Below are 17,706 nucleotides of genomic sequence, written 5' to 3'. Positions count from 1 at the left end.
GGACGCCGCCGACATGGTCCTACATTGTAATTGATCGTATTTCCTGTTTAACTCAACTTTCATATAGGTGTCTATATAATACTTTATTGTTTCCTATATCGGTATAATATTGAAACATCCTAGACTCCTAGTTCTACCATTTTTCTGTAAGGAGAGCCCTGCAGCTTAAGTCCCTAGCCTTGTCAACCACAGCAAGGATGTCCCGCACTTTCCAGCGCATGCGATCTCCGTTTACAAGGGCGACACACAGAGAGCAACAAGAAGACGATGCCACTCAGCACTCCCAAAAGGACAGGAAACAAGTTAGCGATTTTCAGGTAGTTTGTCAAGACACCTCGTACGTGTGACTAATTCAGTTGTAGACTTCTACTAGCTGGTCACCCTTTGAAGTTTTATATGATGACCCAACCGGTAAAGCCGAAGTCGAGTAAGCGTTTATTAGAACCTATAACACTCTCTAGACTAATTCCTTGGCTAGTATAGTTGCTGTTCCCGGTCTGGGTTCTGATGCAGACTGGTCATGGACCTGGAAAGACGAGGGAGGACTACTACCACATGTCCACTGGCTGAAAGATCCCGACATGCTTCCTGCTATAATACCAAATTCTCGGATCATGGCGTATAGTTTTGAGGCGAGGTGGCACTCTAAGGCCCCCCAAAAAATCCACCTTGAGCTCTGCGGTGAGGAGCTGATCAACGGCTTGCATAACAACCGCACTGATGTTTTGGAGCGTCCCTTAATTTTTATTGCACACAGCCTCGGGGGACTAGTTGTGCTGCATGTAAGTTGATGGTTTCTGTATGCGTTTCGTGCCTAGGGGGCCAGTTCTGACTTAACAGGCCTTACTATACGCCGACCGCACCAGAAAATTCAAATATTTACCCGAACGAACGGTCGGGTTCGCGGCACTCGGTACCCCTTTCACGGGAACGAGAATGCGAGGCCTCGCTAAAGCCTCGCCGCAGTTCATGGGTCCTATTAGTTTCCGTACCAGTGTCACTATAGCGCAGCATCAACACAAGAAGCATTTACGGGACAAGACACATGCCTTTGGTCAACTCCGGGATAAGCTAGACTTGCCTATATGTTGTTTTATTGAACTACACGCTATCGACCACGGGAAGAGATTCAGTATTTCCGGCCTGACACGAGGGAGAGTATGTTCTTGTGATAAGCCGTCAATGAGTTTGTTAAACTGATTATCACATAGACGGTGAACGAGAAGTCTGCCCATGTCCCCGGCTGGGACCGAGTCTTCCTACATTCGGATCACTTGAAGCTTAACAAGTTTTCGGATCCTAACGATCGGTCTTTTCTAGCGGTTTCGAACGCAATTCGTAGCATGTACGCTAATCAAGAGAGTCTCCTAGAACGACGGAAGTTTAATGGACATGGTAGCGGAAAAGGAAACTGTAAGTTGTATAAGTAGAAGGTTATGTCTGTCTTGCTAACCCCTATTAAATCCGTATAGTAAAGCACTTATTATCACCCCCTGAAAACTTCGATGTCCAAACGACACATTCCAATAGATTTGAACAGATGCCTGCCTACTTTGTAGACAGACCTGACCTCCTGCATAGAATGACCGAAGAAATTGGCACAAACCCGCGTTTCCGGTCTATCTTGTGTCTATACGGATTAGCAGGATGTGGGAAGTCGCTAATGGCTCGTCACTTTGCGAGATCGAAGGACTTTACTGCTCGCTTCGAGCTTCCCGGAACATCGGAAATTGACTTCAGCATAACTCTAGCTAGATATGCAGAGGACATCCCTAGTCTCATCCCGCCATCACATTCAGTCAATTTAACACGAGACATCTCGGTGATCGGAAAATCTCATAAGCTTCAGAACCGGGAAAGGGAAAACATAGATGCTATCATCAACTGGCTTAATGCCAAGGGTAACAATAAGTGGTTTATCCTCATAGACGATGTTCCTTTCCAACAACCTAGCGAATTAGTAGCTGACGAAAGCAAACACTGGGTACAACATTTCGTTGAAAAGATCCAACAGGGAACTATTATAATAACCTCTCAGAATTCGGATTTCGCCCAAAACTATCCAAATATCCATGTGGATGGTCTGGAAGACTTCGAATGCATACGTCTAATAGAAAAAGTCATTGGAATCCAGGAAGGATCGGGAGACGCCAGTATGCCACATAATTCCTCAATAAGCGTTTGACATATTTACGAGATTCTAGGCTATCCGAAACTAGCGAAACTCCTAGACAATCATGCATTGTCAGTTCAGAGCGCAGCCCAGTATATGAAAAATCACAGAATAAACGCAGAAGACTGTATTGGTCTTTGGCGATCTCAAGATTGGAGCATTGCAGACGACTCCAAACTTGACTTGGATCGGTCATTGACTAAAACTATCAACTTAGCCATTGAGAGGCTTGACTCAGATGCTCGGGGTTTTCTCCTGGTCTGCGCCTTTTTAGACCCTGAATGCATATGGGCCGAGCTATTTCCAGACTTATCTCATAGTCGGTTTTACCATATAGTAAGACAACTAGGTTCGATATGCTTGATTAGACCAGTACCGAATAGAAGGTTTGGAAAGGCTGGCATTGCCATTTATCCCGTGGTCCACAGAGTAGCTCGTTTACTCGCACTTCAGAGGAGCGACGTCGAAATGTGCATCAATTCTGCTATGCATATTGTTGCAAGAGCAGTACCAATCGAACATGCCAAAGGAGCTACGGATGAACAGCGTCGGCTTTTACCCCACGTATTACAATGCAAAGAGAATTTCGAAATTCTCAATGACTATGGCATGAATATTCATCGCGGACTCTTACCTAGCCTTGGTCATCTTGGACATTTACTCCAACGAAGAAATCAGTTGGATGATGCGGCGAGGATCTATGCTTGGACTCTAAACTGGTACACTAGGCTCTCGCCCATAGCTCATGCCAATGACAAATCAGTCGACGAATCCAGATCCGTTAATAGCGAAACACAAAAGATAGATCGCTTGCATCCCGAGGCTGCTGGGTACTACGCCGTCCTTAATAATTTTGGCTTGGTATATAAGGACCGAAATGAGATTGAGTACGCCGAAAAATGCTTCGAAGTAGTACGCGATTCTATTGGTATTACCATAATGAAACCATACTTTTGGGATTTGTTGGATTCGAAGTTTGGTACTAATTTTGCACTTTGCCTTATACAACGAGGACAACTAGATGATGCCGAAATACTTTTGAACAAGGCAAAGGATATTTACGAAGCATTTCTAGGCGACGATTTCAAGGTGCAGTTGCTCAAAATTCAACAACATCTTGGTACCATTTCAAAATTACGACATGATCTCATCAACGCATTAGAACGTTTAAGTACCGCGTCGTCTGGACTTCAAGCTATACTTGGGAACTGCCTAGAGTTTGCACTGGCGACGAAGGAACTTGGCTCTGTTTTTCTCCTTCAAGATACAGTAGAAAGTCTACGGGAGGCTGAGAAATGCTTTAAAGAAGCCGAGAAATGCATCGAAGAGCATTGTGAAGCAGATTGCAGAGTAGCTCTTGATCTACAATGGCATCAACTCATTCTTCGCATGGCACAGTGCTATATGTTTAAAAGAGGTGACGAAGCGGCTATTCAACAGGCTTGTGACGACTATGAAGAACATATCCAGCGTCTAGAAGAGCTACTTCCTAGGAATGATATAATGACCCTTAATAGCATACGAATTTACGGCAGATTGCTCATAAAGCTCGGCAGATTCCATGATGGGAGAAGAAAACTTCAAAGGGCGATCGAGGGTTACAAACTCCAGAGTAATGATCCATTACAAGCTGCATCCGCAAATGAGGACCTTGCCGATGGATATTTGATATATGGGATCGGAAATCGACACGATACTCATAATTTCGTGATGGCAAAAGAGTACTATTCCAAATCGCTAGAATTATTTTCGTCTCTCAACTCGTCGTTTGCCAATAAGTTCGCAGCAAATATCCAGGCCAAACTACACGAAATCCAGCAATTGTTAGGTTCAGCTTCACAACAACAAGAAGTGTTACCGAAAAGATCAACACCTATGAGCCATATTGACGAAACCGTTTAAAAAGATAATATCGTCATAACCTTACCACCATATGCATGACAAATTGTAAAGATCAAAAGCGAAAAGGACATATATCAACTCTCTTATATCAACTCTCCTATATGTTATTAGTACTGCCACAGTTTTTCCAACCAATCAGATCCTTAGAATCCCCCTGCAGCTGGCATCTCTTTCCTTTGCCATTCTATCGCATAGCGTCTGTAAATAATATAAATAGTATAGAAATTTCATGCGAAACGAGCTATATCAAAAAATAGCAGTTGTTAGATCTTTTATACAATAGTATAGTAGATCAATTGATTTTACAAAAGATTCATCGGACATGCGCTGAGGTGTGGCTAGCCAATCAGAGGCCAGACTTATGTGGACTTATATGTGGCGTGAAAAAGCATCACTTCCATCCAACCATGCCTACTTTGCTACGGAGGGCTGAGAATAGGCTGAGAGACCCTTAAGATGATGATGATGAGAACGTTTACATCTATTCGTGGCTATAGCTAGGTAGCTGCAACGAGCGCAGCAATGACGCTATTTACACGTCTAGAGTACATCCTCCTTTAAGGAGAGACAGAGCTAGAGTTTCGCCTGACATGAGAGATCCTCCACTTCCTGCCTATAGCATCCCCAGCCCCTACCTGCCTACAGCATTACTCTACCTGGTTAGCGTCGGCGCCAGGTAGCCGACTTTGATCAGGGAAAAAACCGTCGAACACACTTTCTTATAACGGAGATGGAACTACTATTAGCGCCTAGCAGTGCCTAAGGAAAAACCTGAGTCGGACTATTTTGGTTAAGAAACCCTTGAGAGGAGGGTACAGTCTAGCCAATTCGTTGAGGTCGTCGGGAAGATTCGATAGGAGGTAGGCAATTGCGTACAGGATCACTTTTTGGTAGAGTGTTCCAGCCGTGCCGGCGACCAAATATCCGATTCGTGCATCTTGTGCGTTTCTGCAGTCTTATCCCTTTTCTGCAGTTTCGCCTTGCCCTCGTTACTAATCAGATTGCTGACCGAGAACTCACGGTCTGCTCTGGCTCCTGTACTTGACGAGCTACTACCGTTGGCTGGGCTGGCCGGATTTGACTGCGAAATATTTCGACCGGGCATGGTAGACTAGGCATATATTATTAGTATGCTTAAGTGGGTTTCGTATCGGACGTTCTCGACTTACTTACACGAGGAAGTTGGTCAACGTAAGAAAGGTTGTATTGGCTTGGGGTGTATGTTCAATTTACTAATAATTCTCTAAGGTCTTATGGTTCTTGGTTCCTCCCTTCTTCAGAGAGGAGGGCTCAAGGCCTATTTGTAGACAGTCTGCAGTACGTATCTTGAGATCTAACCGCCATACTAAATCAGATGTTGGTTGCTTTGATTATGTCTACATATCCTCGTAATAGGTCTCATCCAATGATTCTTAAAACAGTTATCCTAGCCGTCTAGCTAGCGCTTGGCCATCTTGTGTTGAGGCCAACACTCTCTTGGCAGCGTTGTCTGTGTGGCAGTCAAGAACTTCGAATTAAGCACATTTAATACAAAAGCGAGGGTTGGTTGGGCTTAAGAACGAATGGAAGATATTATCACTGTCAGATTTCCAGTCGTAAGACATATTTACTCGAACTACGACACCGAAAAGACAATAAATTTTGGTGTACATATATATATTCCCTAGTAACCTTTGTGAAATGATGGGGTTGGTCATCTTAAGTGAACGGCGGCTAACTCTTGATTGGAGAGAGGAACCCGTCTCTACTATGGGGCAGATGCACGCTCCTTCAGCCGCAGGTCAAGATGAAGGAAGTGGAAAAATGTTGGGCGGATCTTGCATGCATAGCCGAGTCGAGACCTTCAAACCATGAAGCAGCACAAAATAACACAATATGGGTTAGGTACCTACCTAGGTAGGTACCTAGTCCTAGGTATTATTTTTGATAATTACAAAATATAATCCTCTTTATACTCTAGTTGTTCTATTAGCCCTCCAAGGGGGTTTGCCTCTTTTACTCGATAATTCTGATTAGTCGAATTTTATACATAGCTACCATATTGCTAAACCCCGTTTAATGAGATTACCAACCACCAAAGAGACCGCTAAAATTCGGGTATAGATAAGGGTGCCGCGTGATAACTACCTATTCCATACGTCGCTTCAAGGCGGAAGTGAGGCCGAGTTATGTTCAATATCCATATTAAGCACCTTTAAGTGGATATCATCCTCTTGATCTTCGCCACCGACCACAAGTGTATTTCTCTGCCCATCGACATTTATCGTAGCTCCGCTGTCGAGCAAGCATGTGTCGCTTACTTCGGCGCAATCAGTCGTGCTACTTAAACTTTTCCGCTTTTGCTTTGGTGGTTCATCACGCCCGGTACGAGGCCGATTGGGGCTCTGCCAGGACTTGAACAGGCTGGACCGGCTGGGTACGTTACTACCGGCTCTTAGTATCGATTGAAGATCCTTGAAGGCCTGTGACTCCAAGACATGGAGACGTATGAAGCCCACGAATGCCGGGGTAGAGCAGATTATGAGAGTTACATTCATCTGAACGAGACTAGGGAGATTTCCATGTCACCTTAGCGTATTTTCTTCGCCGCGATAAGTAAAGGGGGCGTGAAAGGCTTACCTGCACATCATCAAAACTCCAGTGTTGTATGTGCTATCAAAGTTGTGGCTCTGCAATGCCTTTATTCTACATGCAAGCGTTAAGATACTGACAACAATACCCCTGGAGGATATCAGTTATAAACAAAACACCCCAAAAAGCAACATCTATAGCTTTATTTCTTACAGTAATGCTATGAAAAATATGGCCGAGACCTGCAGCTTTTTCTTCTTGGATAGGTTCAACTTAAAGATAATAGGTAGTGGCAAGATAAAGATATAGATGTCGATCAAGATATCTAGTATACCCAAGAGAAGTGACCATCGTAGGAGCCACATGGTTATAATGCCGTCGGAGTCGCCAGGATGATCCCGAGTATTATCGTTGGCATAACCGTAAGACAATATACATATGGTCCAAACTGTGATTATAAGACTAGTAGCCATGCCGATCCATATAGCTATACCTATCGAGCGAGATATGGTAAAGAGCTGGTAGAACAGTAGCAAAGTAGCGGCTCTGCCAGGAAATGTACTGAAGGTCGCGGTCATTTCCCAGGCAAATGCTATCTAGAAGTGGTATATCTTAATGTTAGTAATCTCTAGGTTAAAACGGAAGGTAAGTGAATAACTCAGTTGCTCACCTTTCCGAAGTTATCATTGATCCAACACAAAGGTATGTTCCATATATGTCGGAAGTATTTGGCATCTAGTGGTGGGAAGGTTATCAACTGAATAAGAATATATAACACAATATATCATACATATAATCATCAAAACTACTGTGGCGGTATTAGATATAATGGCAACAAATACGAAGACTGGCCGATTTTCATTAGCACTGTTTCGTGTAAGCGACAGGTAACTCACCATCACTAGCTGTCAACTTTCGGAAGTTGGCGTAGAGTCTACCAAGGCTGAAGAACACCGCGATAGTCGTTAAGATAACACCGAGAGAGATTGTCAAAGACTTCATGTCTGCGTTGTCTAGGTCAGAAGATCGTCCAGGAGGGGGGGGAACAGTCGGTATTTTGCAAAGGTCGGTTTCCGGTGGTAACAGATTCGAAGAGGAATCCATTGATTACTAGGTAGGAAGGCTTATTGTAGACACTAACGGAGCTTGGTAGTTGGGGTGTTTAGTAAGGGGTTGAATTCGACGTTTAGTGAAATGCGACGATCGATGAATTTATCCTCGGGTTTGTACAAGAGCCTCACGTATGTGACGAGCATTAATCTCCACGCATTATATTACTCATCAAAATTTGTCTCCTAAAGTTGCCTACTTGAGCATATTCTTAACTACCTACCTATCTGGAAGGAGAAAACGGCCCCTAATTCGCCTACTACCAACTGGCAGCTGAAGAGCGAATGTAACATTGAGTGGTATAGAGGTCTAATATTGCGACCATCACTGGAGGTGGATTATTTTGTTTCATCCAATCGGCACACAAGGGAAAGAATCTCTACAGATTTTACTAATGGAATCATCTGGGGATATACTTCCACACTTCAACCAAAATCAACCAAAATGCCTTTTAAGTATCAAGAAAATAGACTCCAATAGCCAGGACCGCTCCATAATCATACGAATATCTACAACAATCCTTTAGCAGTTTAAATAATAGACATATACGCGATGTGTAGAAAGGAAGTGACGAGGCTGCTACGCTGTGGATAGTGGATGTCTCGATGCAACACTGTAGGACTTGTTATTGCATTTATTGCAGTTATCTTCTGCACAAATGCAGTACGTCAGATTAATATATCAATCCAACCAATAGGAATTGCATAAAAACTTGTTGATACTTAATACATACCTGTTACTCACTTCTCAAGTTAAGGACCAGAAGTATTGGCTGTAGTTTGTCATGCCCTGATTAATATACTCTGCAGGACAATATCCCACCCCGCATGGCAATTACATGTTCTCTTCAACCCCTTCATAAATTACCTACCTACAGGTAAGGTACCTAGGTAGGTAGGTATGTTAGGAATATCGATATGTTCACTAGAGCGAGCTAATACCGTAGTTTCTACACGGTTTAGGTATTAGCGCCATCAACCGAGTGAAGAATATATCCTATATTCGAACCAATGAAAACATCACAAAAAGCTTTAAAACTACCAAAAAGGGCGAAAGTTTTAACTCGGAAAGACATACTAGTCCGAAATATTTCAGATTACTTAATGCTTAATTACTACCTAGGTTAGCCGATTCCTCGGTCAATGCGCAATAAGTCTATAGACCGCGCTAATGATATAGAGCTAATGATATAGAGCTCATGATATATGTAGGTATTATATACCTTAGGTAACTAAGGCACTATGATCTAACTCACGACATGAGCCAACATATTACTACTCACACTTAGATCTAAAAGATACCATTGCATTCCAGATCGTACTCTACCTATAATACATGAAAAAAGAGAAAGCTACCTAATAACTTTTCATAGATTAGAAAGTAGGAAACCATTGCCCTGTAATTTTTGGAACAACTGGTTCGGATCATACTTCTGTGATATTTGTTTTAGCCTGTCGACGCTCTCTGACCCGTACGATGCAAGTGGATTTTGGTCTCGCGATGCGTCATTCATAAATATGAATGGAAGGTCTAAGCCTCGTTGACGCGAGAGTTTCTCCCACTGCTCTACCGTGTCAATTGAAGCAGTCCGTACTAATTCGTCGTCTTCACTACGTTCCCAATCGATTGTAGTTGTCCACCCTATGAAACGTTAGTCGTGACTACTACAAGCGGGTTTTATACACTTGCACTGCTGGTGTTTTAATTCTAGAGCCAAGGGGTTTCCGCCTTTGTTTCTTCCTTGTTGTACCATGCTGGCAGGAACATGCTGGAAGACGAACGTTTGGTTGGCTCCTGTGGTCTCTCGTATAGCTTGAGAGCTTTGTAGCCAAAATCTGTACACGTCTTTATAGAGCTGGGCATCGATGTAAGAACTGACAGCTCTGAAATCGTGGCTAAAATAATTAGCAGGTTAGTACTATTGACTACCTAGGTATATCATATAATTGTATCACGAAATCACGTACCGTGCGGGAATGCTTGGAAAAGCCGTAGAAAATATGGAGTTAAGGAAAGCAAATGTTGTATTCATAGGAGGAATTGCAATTTCTAATGGATCTAGGTCGAAGAAAGGAGTGAACGAGTTGGGAGAAGACAACGGTCCGAAATAGACTAGGCCTAAAGTGATGGTGTCAAGTCCAATAACGATGCCAACCGTTGATTCGTGATCGGAATTTTCGTCATTTTGCCATTCGGAATAGGCCTCTAAAATCTCTGAGGCTTGGTCTGGAGAATACACGGCGATTTGTAACCAGATTCTGGTAATGGGTACTGTCTCAAGATCGAATCTAGTAACAATTCCAAAATTTGGTCCGCCGCCCTTGAGCGCCCAGAACAGGTCTTTGTTTCTGTCTGCATTAGCATCCATGACAGTTCCATCTGCAATAACAACCTGTTATTAAACCTTATGTTAACCAGGCTCTTAGAAATCCAAGTTCGTAATGATTACCTCGAAATTCTTGACGTTGTCTGCTACGAGACCATATTTAGGCGATAAATGGGAATAGCCCCCTATTCAAAGCTTAGTAAAACTGCTGGAAGCCGGAAGCCCTGTACATGAATGACGAGTTACTTACCACCAAGGACAAGACCAGCCACACCGACGGTTGGATCCCTTCCTGCCACAACAGTGACATTATAGGGGTCCAAGGCTGCCACTACATCGCCCCAACGAGCCCCCGGGCCAACATTAACCACCTTACCATCGTCTGATAGTATAATTTGATTCATTCTAGACATATCAAGGAGAATACCTTCATTTCCGATACTGGCCCATCCTGGGTTGGGTGAATGCCCGCCACTTCGGGTTGCAAATTTCACCTGGAAGAAGGCAATGATTTTGAGTGAAGCCGACACATGCTGTGCCTCCATGGGCTGAATTATGCAGTGTGGCTGGGCAATACAAGTCTGAGACCTAAATACTTGTTAGATAGGGGGATAGGGGAGGCAGAAATTTCAGAACTCGACGTACCAGTTTTCATTGACTACGGTCTGATTTAGAGGGGCGGTATCTACTTGATCTTGTCCAAGGGCAAATCTGGCTGTTGCGCAGGCAACGTCGAGAACATCGTCAGGAGTTGAAATGCGGGAGAACTTTTCAATAAGTAACTGGGTGTCTGGATCAGGCAATCTTAACTCATGGCAGAATGATTTGAACTCTGCAGTAGTATTAGAATCAGCAAGACAGAGTTTTATCAAAACAAAAATCGCTGCCGCTAAGATGCTGCCGTAGTTATTCATGCTTATGGTACATAAGGCTAAAGAGAAAAATTCCGCGTATCAGAGAACTTAGATTCATCCCCTTTCGTATATGCCCCGAAGCTACCTTTATACCAAAAGTAATACTTGGAAATAATACTTGGTCCCATTGCTCTTCAATAGATGGCTTGAAGCATCGTGTTACCGTTTTGTGCTATTATGGTAGTGTAGTAATCACGGTGGCTTTTCTTTCTATTTAGGGGCGAAGTCACCATTGGTAGTCCTAACCTGGCGGCCCCCCGCCTTTGACCTAGGTACTTGACGGTACCGGGCAGTACAGGGCGGTACAATAAGTGCCTTATGTATGTACATTAGGAACGTTACCTATCACGTATACCGTCCAATATTATTAGTCGGTACATAGGTAGGGTTGTATGTAGGTTAGATGCCATTTAATTTATGAGAGGTCTTGGCACAACCAGAAAGGCGTCAAGCTCCTATCCCTTGCGCGTCGGTTTCTGGCTTGAGTGCATTAGCTGATTTAGAACCCTACACACTCTCAAGGACGCCCCATCTTATTCCCTATTATAATCAATCATCTCATCATTCTTAGCGTCTAAGCATGTCTGCGACTTTCGACGTTTCTCCCGAGAAGGAGGGAAGCGTACTGAATTACTTCTATCGTCAACTTACCCAAACACCAGCCCAGGTTCGCGGAGTCGATCTTAGCGGGAAAACAGCCATCGTGACAGGATCGAATATCGGGATCGGTCGCGAGTGTGGCCGTCAACTTTTGGACTTGGGACTAACAAAACTTATCCTCGCCGTCCGAAATGTCTCCAAAGGCCAAGCTACAGCTGCTGAGCTATCGGAGGGCAGGAACCTAGATCAAGGGACCATCGAGGTTTGGGAGTTAGACTACGGCTCGTATGACTCCATTTGCTCCTTTGTAGAGCGAGCCAAAGGCCTCGAGCGCCTACATATCGTGATTCTCAATGCAGGTATCATGGCAACAGAAGCGAAGATTAATCCGAACACAGGCCATGAGGAGACCATACAAACCAACTATCTATCGACAGCTCTATTGACCGTTTTACTCCTTCCGGTGATCAAGTCAAAGAGGCTAACGGCACAACAACCAGGCCGTATCACGATTACGTCGTCCGATACAGCCGCTTGGGCCAAATTAGATGTGAGCAACAAAGAACCCTTACTGCCATCTTTTGATAAACCCGGTAAAGTGGACATGTTGAACCGCACTTTTGTATCAAAACTATTGGGACAACTATTCTTGGTCGAACTAGCTAAGCATGTGCCTCCCTCTGTTGCTGTGATCAACACGGCAACGCCGATGATGGTTTACGACTCGGGAATCAGTCGCGATACGGCTCGCTCACTCCAGGGGAAAATCGCAGAGGTCTTCCGGCGACGAATTGGTTATACTTCGGCAGTCGGTGCTCGTATGATAGTGGATGCAGCTGTGAAGCATGGTGAAGAAACACACGGACAGTATCTAGGACTTCAGAAGTTGAAGCCGTAAGTAACACTACAGAAGGTCCCCTCGGGTGACGCACATCTCTAACGTATATATGAACGCTTAGGATGGCGCCGATTGTCTACACACCTCAGGGTGAGCACCTACGGAATATCCTGTGGAAGGAAACACTTCAAGAATTTTCATTTGCCGGGGTTGAAGACATTCTCAAAGAGATCAGTAGTGGGTAGACCTCCTAGATGGTCTAGCATGAATTTACACTCTCTTCGTGATTTTGTTTTCCCACTTTCCAACCCCCCCTTTTTTGCAAAGCAAATAACACAATGTATGCTATCGGCGTCTAATAGGTAGGTTAATTATGTAGTATTTATCTAATGCAGATATGAGTTTCATTTTACGGGCAACGGGCATTACACCACTTGGTGATGATGATGATGATGATGATGATGATGATAACGTTTACGTCTATTGGGGCCATAGCTAGGTACCTAGTTACGGTAGTTACAACAAGCGCATCAATGGCGCTATTAAACCGTTTAGAGCACATTCTTCGAAGGGGAAACAAAGCTATTAGAGTTTCGCCAATAATATACCAAGAAATCCTCCACTTTCTGCCTATAAGCTACAGCATTCCCAGCCCCTACCTACCCATAGCATTACTTTACCTGGTTCACGCCAAGGCCAAGTAACCAATCTTAATCAAGAGAAAAAAACCGTCGAGCACACCTGCTTATAACGGAAATATGTTGCGACCCAGAATGCAACCGACTAGAGTCTACCTACATAGGTCTAAGGAAAAACCTGAGTCGAACCGTTTTGATTTGACCATACAACCAACACACATCGAGGCTTTAAACCACTACGCCATGTGGGCGTTTGTCACGTGTGTACCCTACATCAGGTGTATATTAAGACGAGATCCTCCCCCATATAACTTAAACAATATACAACAATACAACATCAATATACTACCATATTATGATAGCGTTGCACCACTTGGCAGTGCTGGGCAGTGTCCAACGTCAGACAAGCAGTCCAATAGATGCATTTTGAGGACCACCTAGTAATCTAAGGTTCGGTCAAGATTACCTAGCATGGTGTCGTGATAGGTACCTATGTTATATTTGTTAGGATAATCTGATCAGCGCATACAACCACGTTGACCGCCTATGCTCTTGGAATCCAATTCACCAACCGGTTCCTACAAGCTCATGTTCGTATTTATGCATAGCCTCCACGATATGCTACTTGTTTATATCCAGACTGCCTATTCCGCTTCTGTATTCTCATTTTATTGAATCGGACTAAGCTAGATGCCCACCTTAGGTACCTAAGGCAGCCCACGCTATCCTTTAGACTTACAGGTTTATTTGCTCGCTCCCATCTGACAGTATGTCTGCCTTCTATGGACTAAACTTTAGCACCCCGCTTGAGGATTTGATCCCCCCCCCTACAACAGTCAATGATACTCACAAGGTGTATTCTATTGCTGTATCATCTATAGTGTTAGGTGTTATCACCACTCTTGTCGTCTTTATCCGCCTAGGTACTAGATTGACGTCCAAGACCTTGGGGCCAGATGACTATGCCATCATCCCAGCAACTGTAAGGGTTCTCGCAGCTACCGAAATAAAATCTCATTAATGAACAGGTCCTTTATATCGGATGGATTGCTTTAGCCGGATACATGAATTTGAACGCAGGAATTGGCAAGCCGCTGTGGGAAATAACTGTTGGCGAGTACGGAAGATGGTACCAAGTATGCTTGAATTCCTTCGCGATAAGCTCGTCCTGAATATAATAGTGCTAGAGACCTTCTAACCGGCTACTAGGGAATCGTAGCCGCATTGTTTCTTTACCCTGCTATGTCGGCCTCGGTACGAATATCTATTCTCCTTCTCTATCTACGCGTGTTCGCTCAAGGCAATCGACGCCGAGCTCTGGTATTGTATGCTTCGTTAGCCCTGCAAGGAATCTATGTGGTTGTCTTCTCAATCCTCCCTGGTTTTGTCTGCCGGCCGATCGACAATGTCAAGTACCCGCTTGAACACACGACATATTGTGACGACGTATTCTATGCGCATGTACAAACCGGTCTATACAGCGTTAGTGTCGGATACGATATCATTTTGCTCGTCCTACCCATATCTTGGGCATTTAAACTTCAATTGCCCATGAGGAAGCGTGTCGGCCTTGTCATCATCCTTGGATTTGGAGCAGGGTAAGTCTTATCAAACATCATTAAGGGCCTCTAGTAACTTGATGGCTTTGTTTAGTTCTAGCGTCGCAGCAGCATACAAGCTTGCGGTCCAAATTACAGAGACTTGGGACCATAAGCCAAGGAGCTTACAATGTAATGATTACTATCGTTGAATACCTAGGTATGATGATATTGCTAATAGACTATAGGGTATAACTACTTAATGTCGCGCTTTGTTCCTACGCAATTCGAGACATACGGAAGGACCTTCTGGGTTCCCTCGGTTGTCGAGCCGACAGTTGCTTTAATCGGAGCTTCTTTACCTGCTTTATACCAGTTATCGATGCAGACTTCACAGAAGCTTTCATCGATGAAAGCTAGTCCGGAAAATAGCAAGCTATCAGGCAGTGGCGTGCCAAGTGGAAGAAAGGACCTTTTCGGTGGAAGGGCAAGGACTTTAGGAAGTGGATATCAGAGTATGAACGATTCCGATATCGAACTCCATAGATTAGCAGTATAAAATACACAGAAAGTAAATTTCATCTTCTCATGAACTATAGCCATCCTCAAGTGCGAGAGCACTACACAGCAAACCCCTTTCAGCTTTCAGGGGTATGTCCAATCAAGGGCTATTATAGGAGCTTCTGAACCAATCAAATTTAGGTACTTACATCCCAAGAGGTTTACCGTAACACTCCCGCACTCAAGGGGCATAATACGATATTACGTGCAACCAACATTCTCTAACTTAATACTACCCTATGAAACGGAGACCTAGAGGGAATCGGATATGCGTGGGGATCAATTCGGCCCTGTAAGCATGTAGTGTTGCTTGGGTTGCTTGGGTTCTGTATGCATGTAAGGTGATATGGATGGTGGTAGTTTTGTTGCTTGCTCGCATACCAACAGATGTTCAGAATTACCTACCTGTTATACCCACCACACGTTGCGTTGCCCAAGGTTCCCCATCCACTTTCAAAAATACAGAATTCATAGGAAAGTAACGGTGGAAATAGGTGCATATGTTTGGTAGCCAATATAAAAAATGGCAAATATGATATACACAGATTCCGATGCAATAATTACTGTGTAAGTTTGAGTTAGTTCCCTAACATGTCCGTCTCTCTAACTCCAGTTATTACCTACCTAGGTTTGATGGTGCGCTTAGTACGCGCGTAATCAGCCATCCTACACGCGCCTTTGCCTTGGAGGCGACATTTCATTTGGACCACCCAATGTTCTCTACGCTTATATCTAGAAAACCCCCAATGCACTTCCATCAGCACCAGGAAGAGTATATACAAGTAGTTGAAGGACGCTTAGGGTTCGAATATAACGGGCGGGAATGGTTGATGTTCCCACATGACGGTGAATTTGCCGTACGTCCCGGTATAAATCATCGTTCATATCCGGTCGCCGCAGAAAACACCCAATCTGGGGATAAAACCTTGAAGTTCCTGATCTCGGGAAGCAAGACTTCTGAGGTTTTCAGCCTGGATCTTCTGTTCTTCGAAAATTGGTATTTATACCAGGAACAGCTTATTCTCAACGGCAAAAAGCCTGATATTATTCAGGTCTTGAGTGTAAGTTTCACAAACTCGCCATCGTGATAGGCTCGAGGCTAACCACAATGCACCATAGACGTTCGATGCTGGCGGTTCTTACCTTTCGTTCCCGAATTGGATACCATTTGGTCGAAATCTGTCAGTTATAGTTGCAATCGTGGTTGGGAGATGGATAGGTGGATTGCTAGGGTATCAGCCATTCTATCATAAATGGTCAACTGACTGGGGCCTGGCTTGTGAGAGAATGGAGGCATCAATCTTCCAAAGACGATTCGCGAATCGGACAATATCATTGTAGTTTGAGCAAACTAGCTTGCTACGAGCCATGCGAGGTAGTAGAATTCATAAGTTCCATCCATATAAAAGATATACACCAAAGCAGCCTAAGTCCCTGGGATGTCGCTTGCAAACTCATACGGAACGAATTACATATTCTGAAACTAGCCCGCCTGCTATAAGTCCTCCAGTAACCCAGAAGCCATTTGCAAACCACCACCAGCAATTTTGTGGATCTTTTAGATCTACCATCTGAACAATCATTGCCTGGGATGCTAGACAGCCTCCCACTGTGGTAACCATGTACTGACGTCCTAATCCAACCATATTACCGCAAAGAATAAGTGAGGATATCATGCAAACCAGGACGAACCATAGTAGTAGCTTTGCTTTACCCTGAAAGTAGACTGCCATGCTTTTGACCCCTATTTTGATGTCTTCCTCCAAATCCATATGGCTATAAATAGTGTCATACATAACAGTCCAGAAGAGACAAGCAAGGAACAAGCATATAGCTGTACCCTTAGTCCAAGGTTGTTGGATGCCCATGGCAGAAGCGCCGACCATTGCCCCCCATGCTAGGCAGAATCCTAGTACTACCTGGGGGAAGTAGGTGTGTCGTTTGGCCCACGGGTAGTACGTAGTTCCAAGGACAGTTGGGAGGGTACATATAGCGGTGTCTCTTGGTAAGACTAACAAGTGGCATGCCGCTCCAAAGGCATGTATTAAGGCAAATATGAACGCAGACAAAGGGGAAATGGCACCTCGGGGGATGGGGCGGTTTTTCGTACGACGGATCATCTTGTCTATGGGGGCGTCGATTAGGTCGTTCCAAGCATGTGCAGCGTTCGAAAAGAAAATGGTGCCGGTAAGAAGCACACTACACATATGCAACACCTCAGCTACCGGGGAATTTCGCACAATGGCTGCGTATATAACACCGTATAAATGAGGAAAATATATCAGGAAAATAGGTGCCGGTGTACTAATGTGACAGAGTTCCATGTAAGGGACCCAAGAAGATGGAAGACAGTCATACCATCTTCTCCTATTTCCTTGCGTGTCGCTCATCGCTGGTGATGATATATGTTTTTAGAATATTACTCATAGAGAGAACAAAAAGGATAGTCTGAATTACCCAAGACAGACCGGGAATGCGAGATACGAGCTTCTACTTGTAGCCTTAGAGCACGTCGATTATACACTCCATATTATT

The 17,706-nt window shown here is 44.1% G+C and overlaps 7 protein-coding genes across 7 annotated transcripts; 4 read left to right on the top strand and 3 right to left on the bottom strand.

The window, feature by feature from the left end:
- The first annotated feature begins 33 nt into the window (after positions 1–33).
- F4813DRAFT_361969 (uncharacterized protein) lies at positions 34–4,343 on the top strand. Its single transcript, XM_049243577.1, has 7 exons — positions 34–302; positions 363–427; positions 479–782; positions 841–1,158; positions 1,212–1,413; positions 1,473–2,153; positions 2,205–4,343. The coding sequence occupies exons 1-7, from the start codon at positions 198–200 to the stop codon at positions 4,073–4,075; spliced, it is 3,546 nt and encodes a 1,181-aa protein (XP_049098788.1). The 5' UTR covers positions 34–197; the 3' UTR covers positions 4,076–4,343.
- Positions 4,344–5,995: 1,652 nt separating this feature from the next.
- F4813DRAFT_361964 (uncharacterized protein) lies at positions 5,996–7,841 on the bottom strand. Its single transcript, XM_049243576.1, has 6 exons — positions 7,543–7,841; positions 7,437–7,493; positions 7,317–7,381; positions 6,860–7,242; positions 6,695–6,796; positions 5,996–6,622 (listed from the first exon to the last, which is right to left on the bottom strand). Exons 1-6 carry the CDS (start codon positions 7,748–7,750, stop codon positions 6,220–6,222), a joined length of 1,218 nt encoding a protein of 405 aa, XP_049098787.1. The 5' UTR covers positions 7,751–7,841; the 3' UTR covers positions 5,996–6,219.
- Positions 7,842–8,873: 1,032 nt separating this feature from the next.
- Positions 8,874–11,231, bottom strand: F4813DRAFT_361961 (uncharacterized protein). The gene is made up of 6 exons (XM_049243575.1): positions 10,728–11,231; positions 10,333–10,670; positions 10,206–10,267; positions 9,724–10,148; positions 9,446–9,651; positions 8,874–9,397 (listed from the first exon to the last, which is right to left on the bottom strand). Exons 1-6 carry the CDS (start codon positions 10,994–10,996, stop codon positions 9,123–9,125), a joined length of 1,575 nt encoding a protein of 524 aa, XP_049098786.1. The 5' UTR covers positions 10,997–11,231; the 3' UTR covers positions 8,874–9,122.
- A 57-nt stretch (positions 11,232–11,288) lies between these two features.
- F4813DRAFT_361956 (NAD(P)-binding protein) lies at positions 11,289–12,903 on the top strand. The gene is made up of 2 exons (XM_049243574.1): positions 11,289–12,490; positions 12,556–12,903. The coding sequence occupies exons 1-2, from the start codon at positions 11,577–11,579 to the stop codon at positions 12,677–12,679; spliced, it is 1,038 nt and encodes a 345-aa protein (XP_049098785.1). The 5' UTR covers positions 11,289–11,576; the 3' UTR covers positions 12,680–12,903.
- Positions 12,904–13,352: 449 nt separating this feature from the next.
- Positions 13,353–15,203, top strand: F4813DRAFT_361955 (uncharacterized protein). The gene is made up of 5 exons (XM_049243573.1): positions 13,353–14,054; positions 14,101–14,208; positions 14,282–14,670; positions 14,726–14,802; positions 14,859–15,203. Exons 1-5 carry the CDS (start codon positions 13,842–13,844, stop codon positions 15,167–15,169), a joined length of 1,098 nt encoding a protein of 365 aa, XP_049098784.1. The 5' UTR covers positions 13,353–13,841; the 3' UTR covers positions 15,170–15,203.
- Positions 15,204–15,545: 342 nt separating this feature from the next.
- Positions 15,546–16,564, top strand: F4813DRAFT_361947 (uncharacterized protein). The gene is made up of 3 exons (XM_049243572.1): positions 15,546–15,738; positions 15,800–16,232; positions 16,291–16,564. The coding sequence occupies exons 1-3, from the start codon at positions 15,695–15,697 to the stop codon at positions 16,510–16,512; spliced, it is 699 nt and encodes a 232-aa protein (XP_049098783.1). The 5' UTR covers positions 15,546–15,694; the 3' UTR covers positions 16,513–16,564.
- Positions 16,565–17,617, bottom strand: F4813DRAFT_361946 (UbiA prenyltransferase family-domain-containing protein). Its single transcript, XM_049243571.1, has one exon. The coding sequence runs from the start codon at positions 17,559–17,561 to the stop codon at positions 16,626–16,628; it is 936 nt and encodes a 311-aa protein (XP_049098782.1). The 5' UTR covers positions 17,562–17,617; the 3' UTR covers positions 16,565–16,625.
- Between the last annotated feature and the right edge of the window lie 89 nt (positions 17,618–17,706).

Source organism: Daldinia decipiens (assembly GCF_022478715.1).
Source record: "Daldinia decipiens strain CBS 113046 unplaced genomic scaffold F4813scaffold_20, whole genome shotgun sequence".
Lineage (NCBI taxonomy): Eukaryota > Fungi > Ascomycota > Sordariomycetes > Xylariales > Hypoxylaceae > Daldinia > Daldinia decipiens.
This window is presented reverse-complemented; position numbering and strand designations above follow the sequence as displayed.

Bases quoted from the DNA above. Each gene is read 5' to 3' on its own strand.
- F4813DRAFT_361946 (XM_049243571.1), bottom strand. From the start codon at position 17,561: ATGAGCGACACGCAAGGAAATAGGAGAAGATGGTATGACTGTCTTCCA.
- F4813DRAFT_361969 (XM_049243577.1), top strand. From the start codon at position 198: ATGTCCCGCACTTTCCAGCGCATGCGATCTCCGTTTACAAGGGCGACA. The intron at 1,159-1,211 runs GTATGTTCTTGT...ATTATCACATAG, and splicing joins CCGGCCTGACACGAGGGAGA to ACGGTGAACGAGAAGTCTGC. The intron at 1,414-1,472 runs GTAAGTTGTATA...AAATCCGTATAG, and splicing joins TGGTAGCGGAAAAGGAAACT to TAAAGCACTTATTATCACCC.
- F4813DRAFT_361955 (XM_049243573.1), top strand. From the start codon at position 13,842: ATGTCTGCCTTCTATGGACTAAACTTTAGCACCCCGCTTGAGGATTTG. The intron at 14,209-14,281 runs GTATGCTTGAAT...ACCGGCTACTAG, and splicing joins AGTACGGAAGATGGTACCAA to GGAATCGTAGCCGCATTGTT. The intron at 14,671-14,725 runs GTAAGTCTTATC...GGCTTTGTTTAG, and splicing joins ATCCTTGGATTTGGAGCAGG to TTCTAGCGTCGCAGCAGCAT.
- F4813DRAFT_361961 (XM_049243575.1), bottom strand. From the start codon at position 10,996: ATGAATAACTACGGCAGCATCTTAGCGGCAGCGATTTTTGTTTTGATA. The intron at 9,652-9,723 runs GTACGTGATTTC...TAATTATTTTAG, and splicing joins TTTCCAAGCATTCCCGCACG to CCACGATTTCAGAGCTGTCA. The intron at 9,398-9,445 runs GCAAGTGTATAA...AACGTTTCATAG, and splicing joins AGAATTAAAACACCAGCAGT to GGTGGACAACTACAATCGAT.
- F4813DRAFT_361956 (XM_049243574.1), top strand. From the start codon at position 11,577: ATGTCTGCGACTTTCGACGTTTCTCCCGAGAAGGAGGGAAGCGTACTG. The intron at 12,491-12,555 runs GTAAGTAACACT...ATGAACGCTTAG, and splicing joins GGACTTCAGAAGTTGAAGCC to GATGGCGCCGATTGTCTACA.
- F4813DRAFT_361964 (XM_049243576.1), bottom strand. From the start codon at position 7,750: ATGGATTCCTCTTCGAATCTGTTACCACCGGAAACCGACCTTTGCAAA. The intron at 7,494-7,542 runs GTGAGTTACCTG...AAAATCGGCCAG, and splicing joins AAAGTTGACAGCTAGTGATG to TCTTCGTATTTGTTGCCATT. The intron at 6,623-6,694 runs GTAAGCCTTTCA...AAATCTCCCTAG, and splicing joins GGAGTTTTGATGATGTGCAG to TCTCGTTCAGATGAATGTAA.
- F4813DRAFT_361947 (XM_049243572.1), top strand. From the start codon at position 15,695: ATGGCAAATATGATATACACAGATTCCGATGCAATAATTACTGT. The intron at 15,739-15,799 runs GTAAGTTTGAGT...TTACCTACCTAG, and splicing joins TCCGATGCAATAATTACTGT to GTTTGATGGTGCGCTTAGTA. The intron at 16,233-16,290 runs GTAAGTTTCACA...AATGCACCATAG, and splicing joins ATATTATTCAGGTCTTGAGT to ACGTTCGATGCTGGCGGTTC.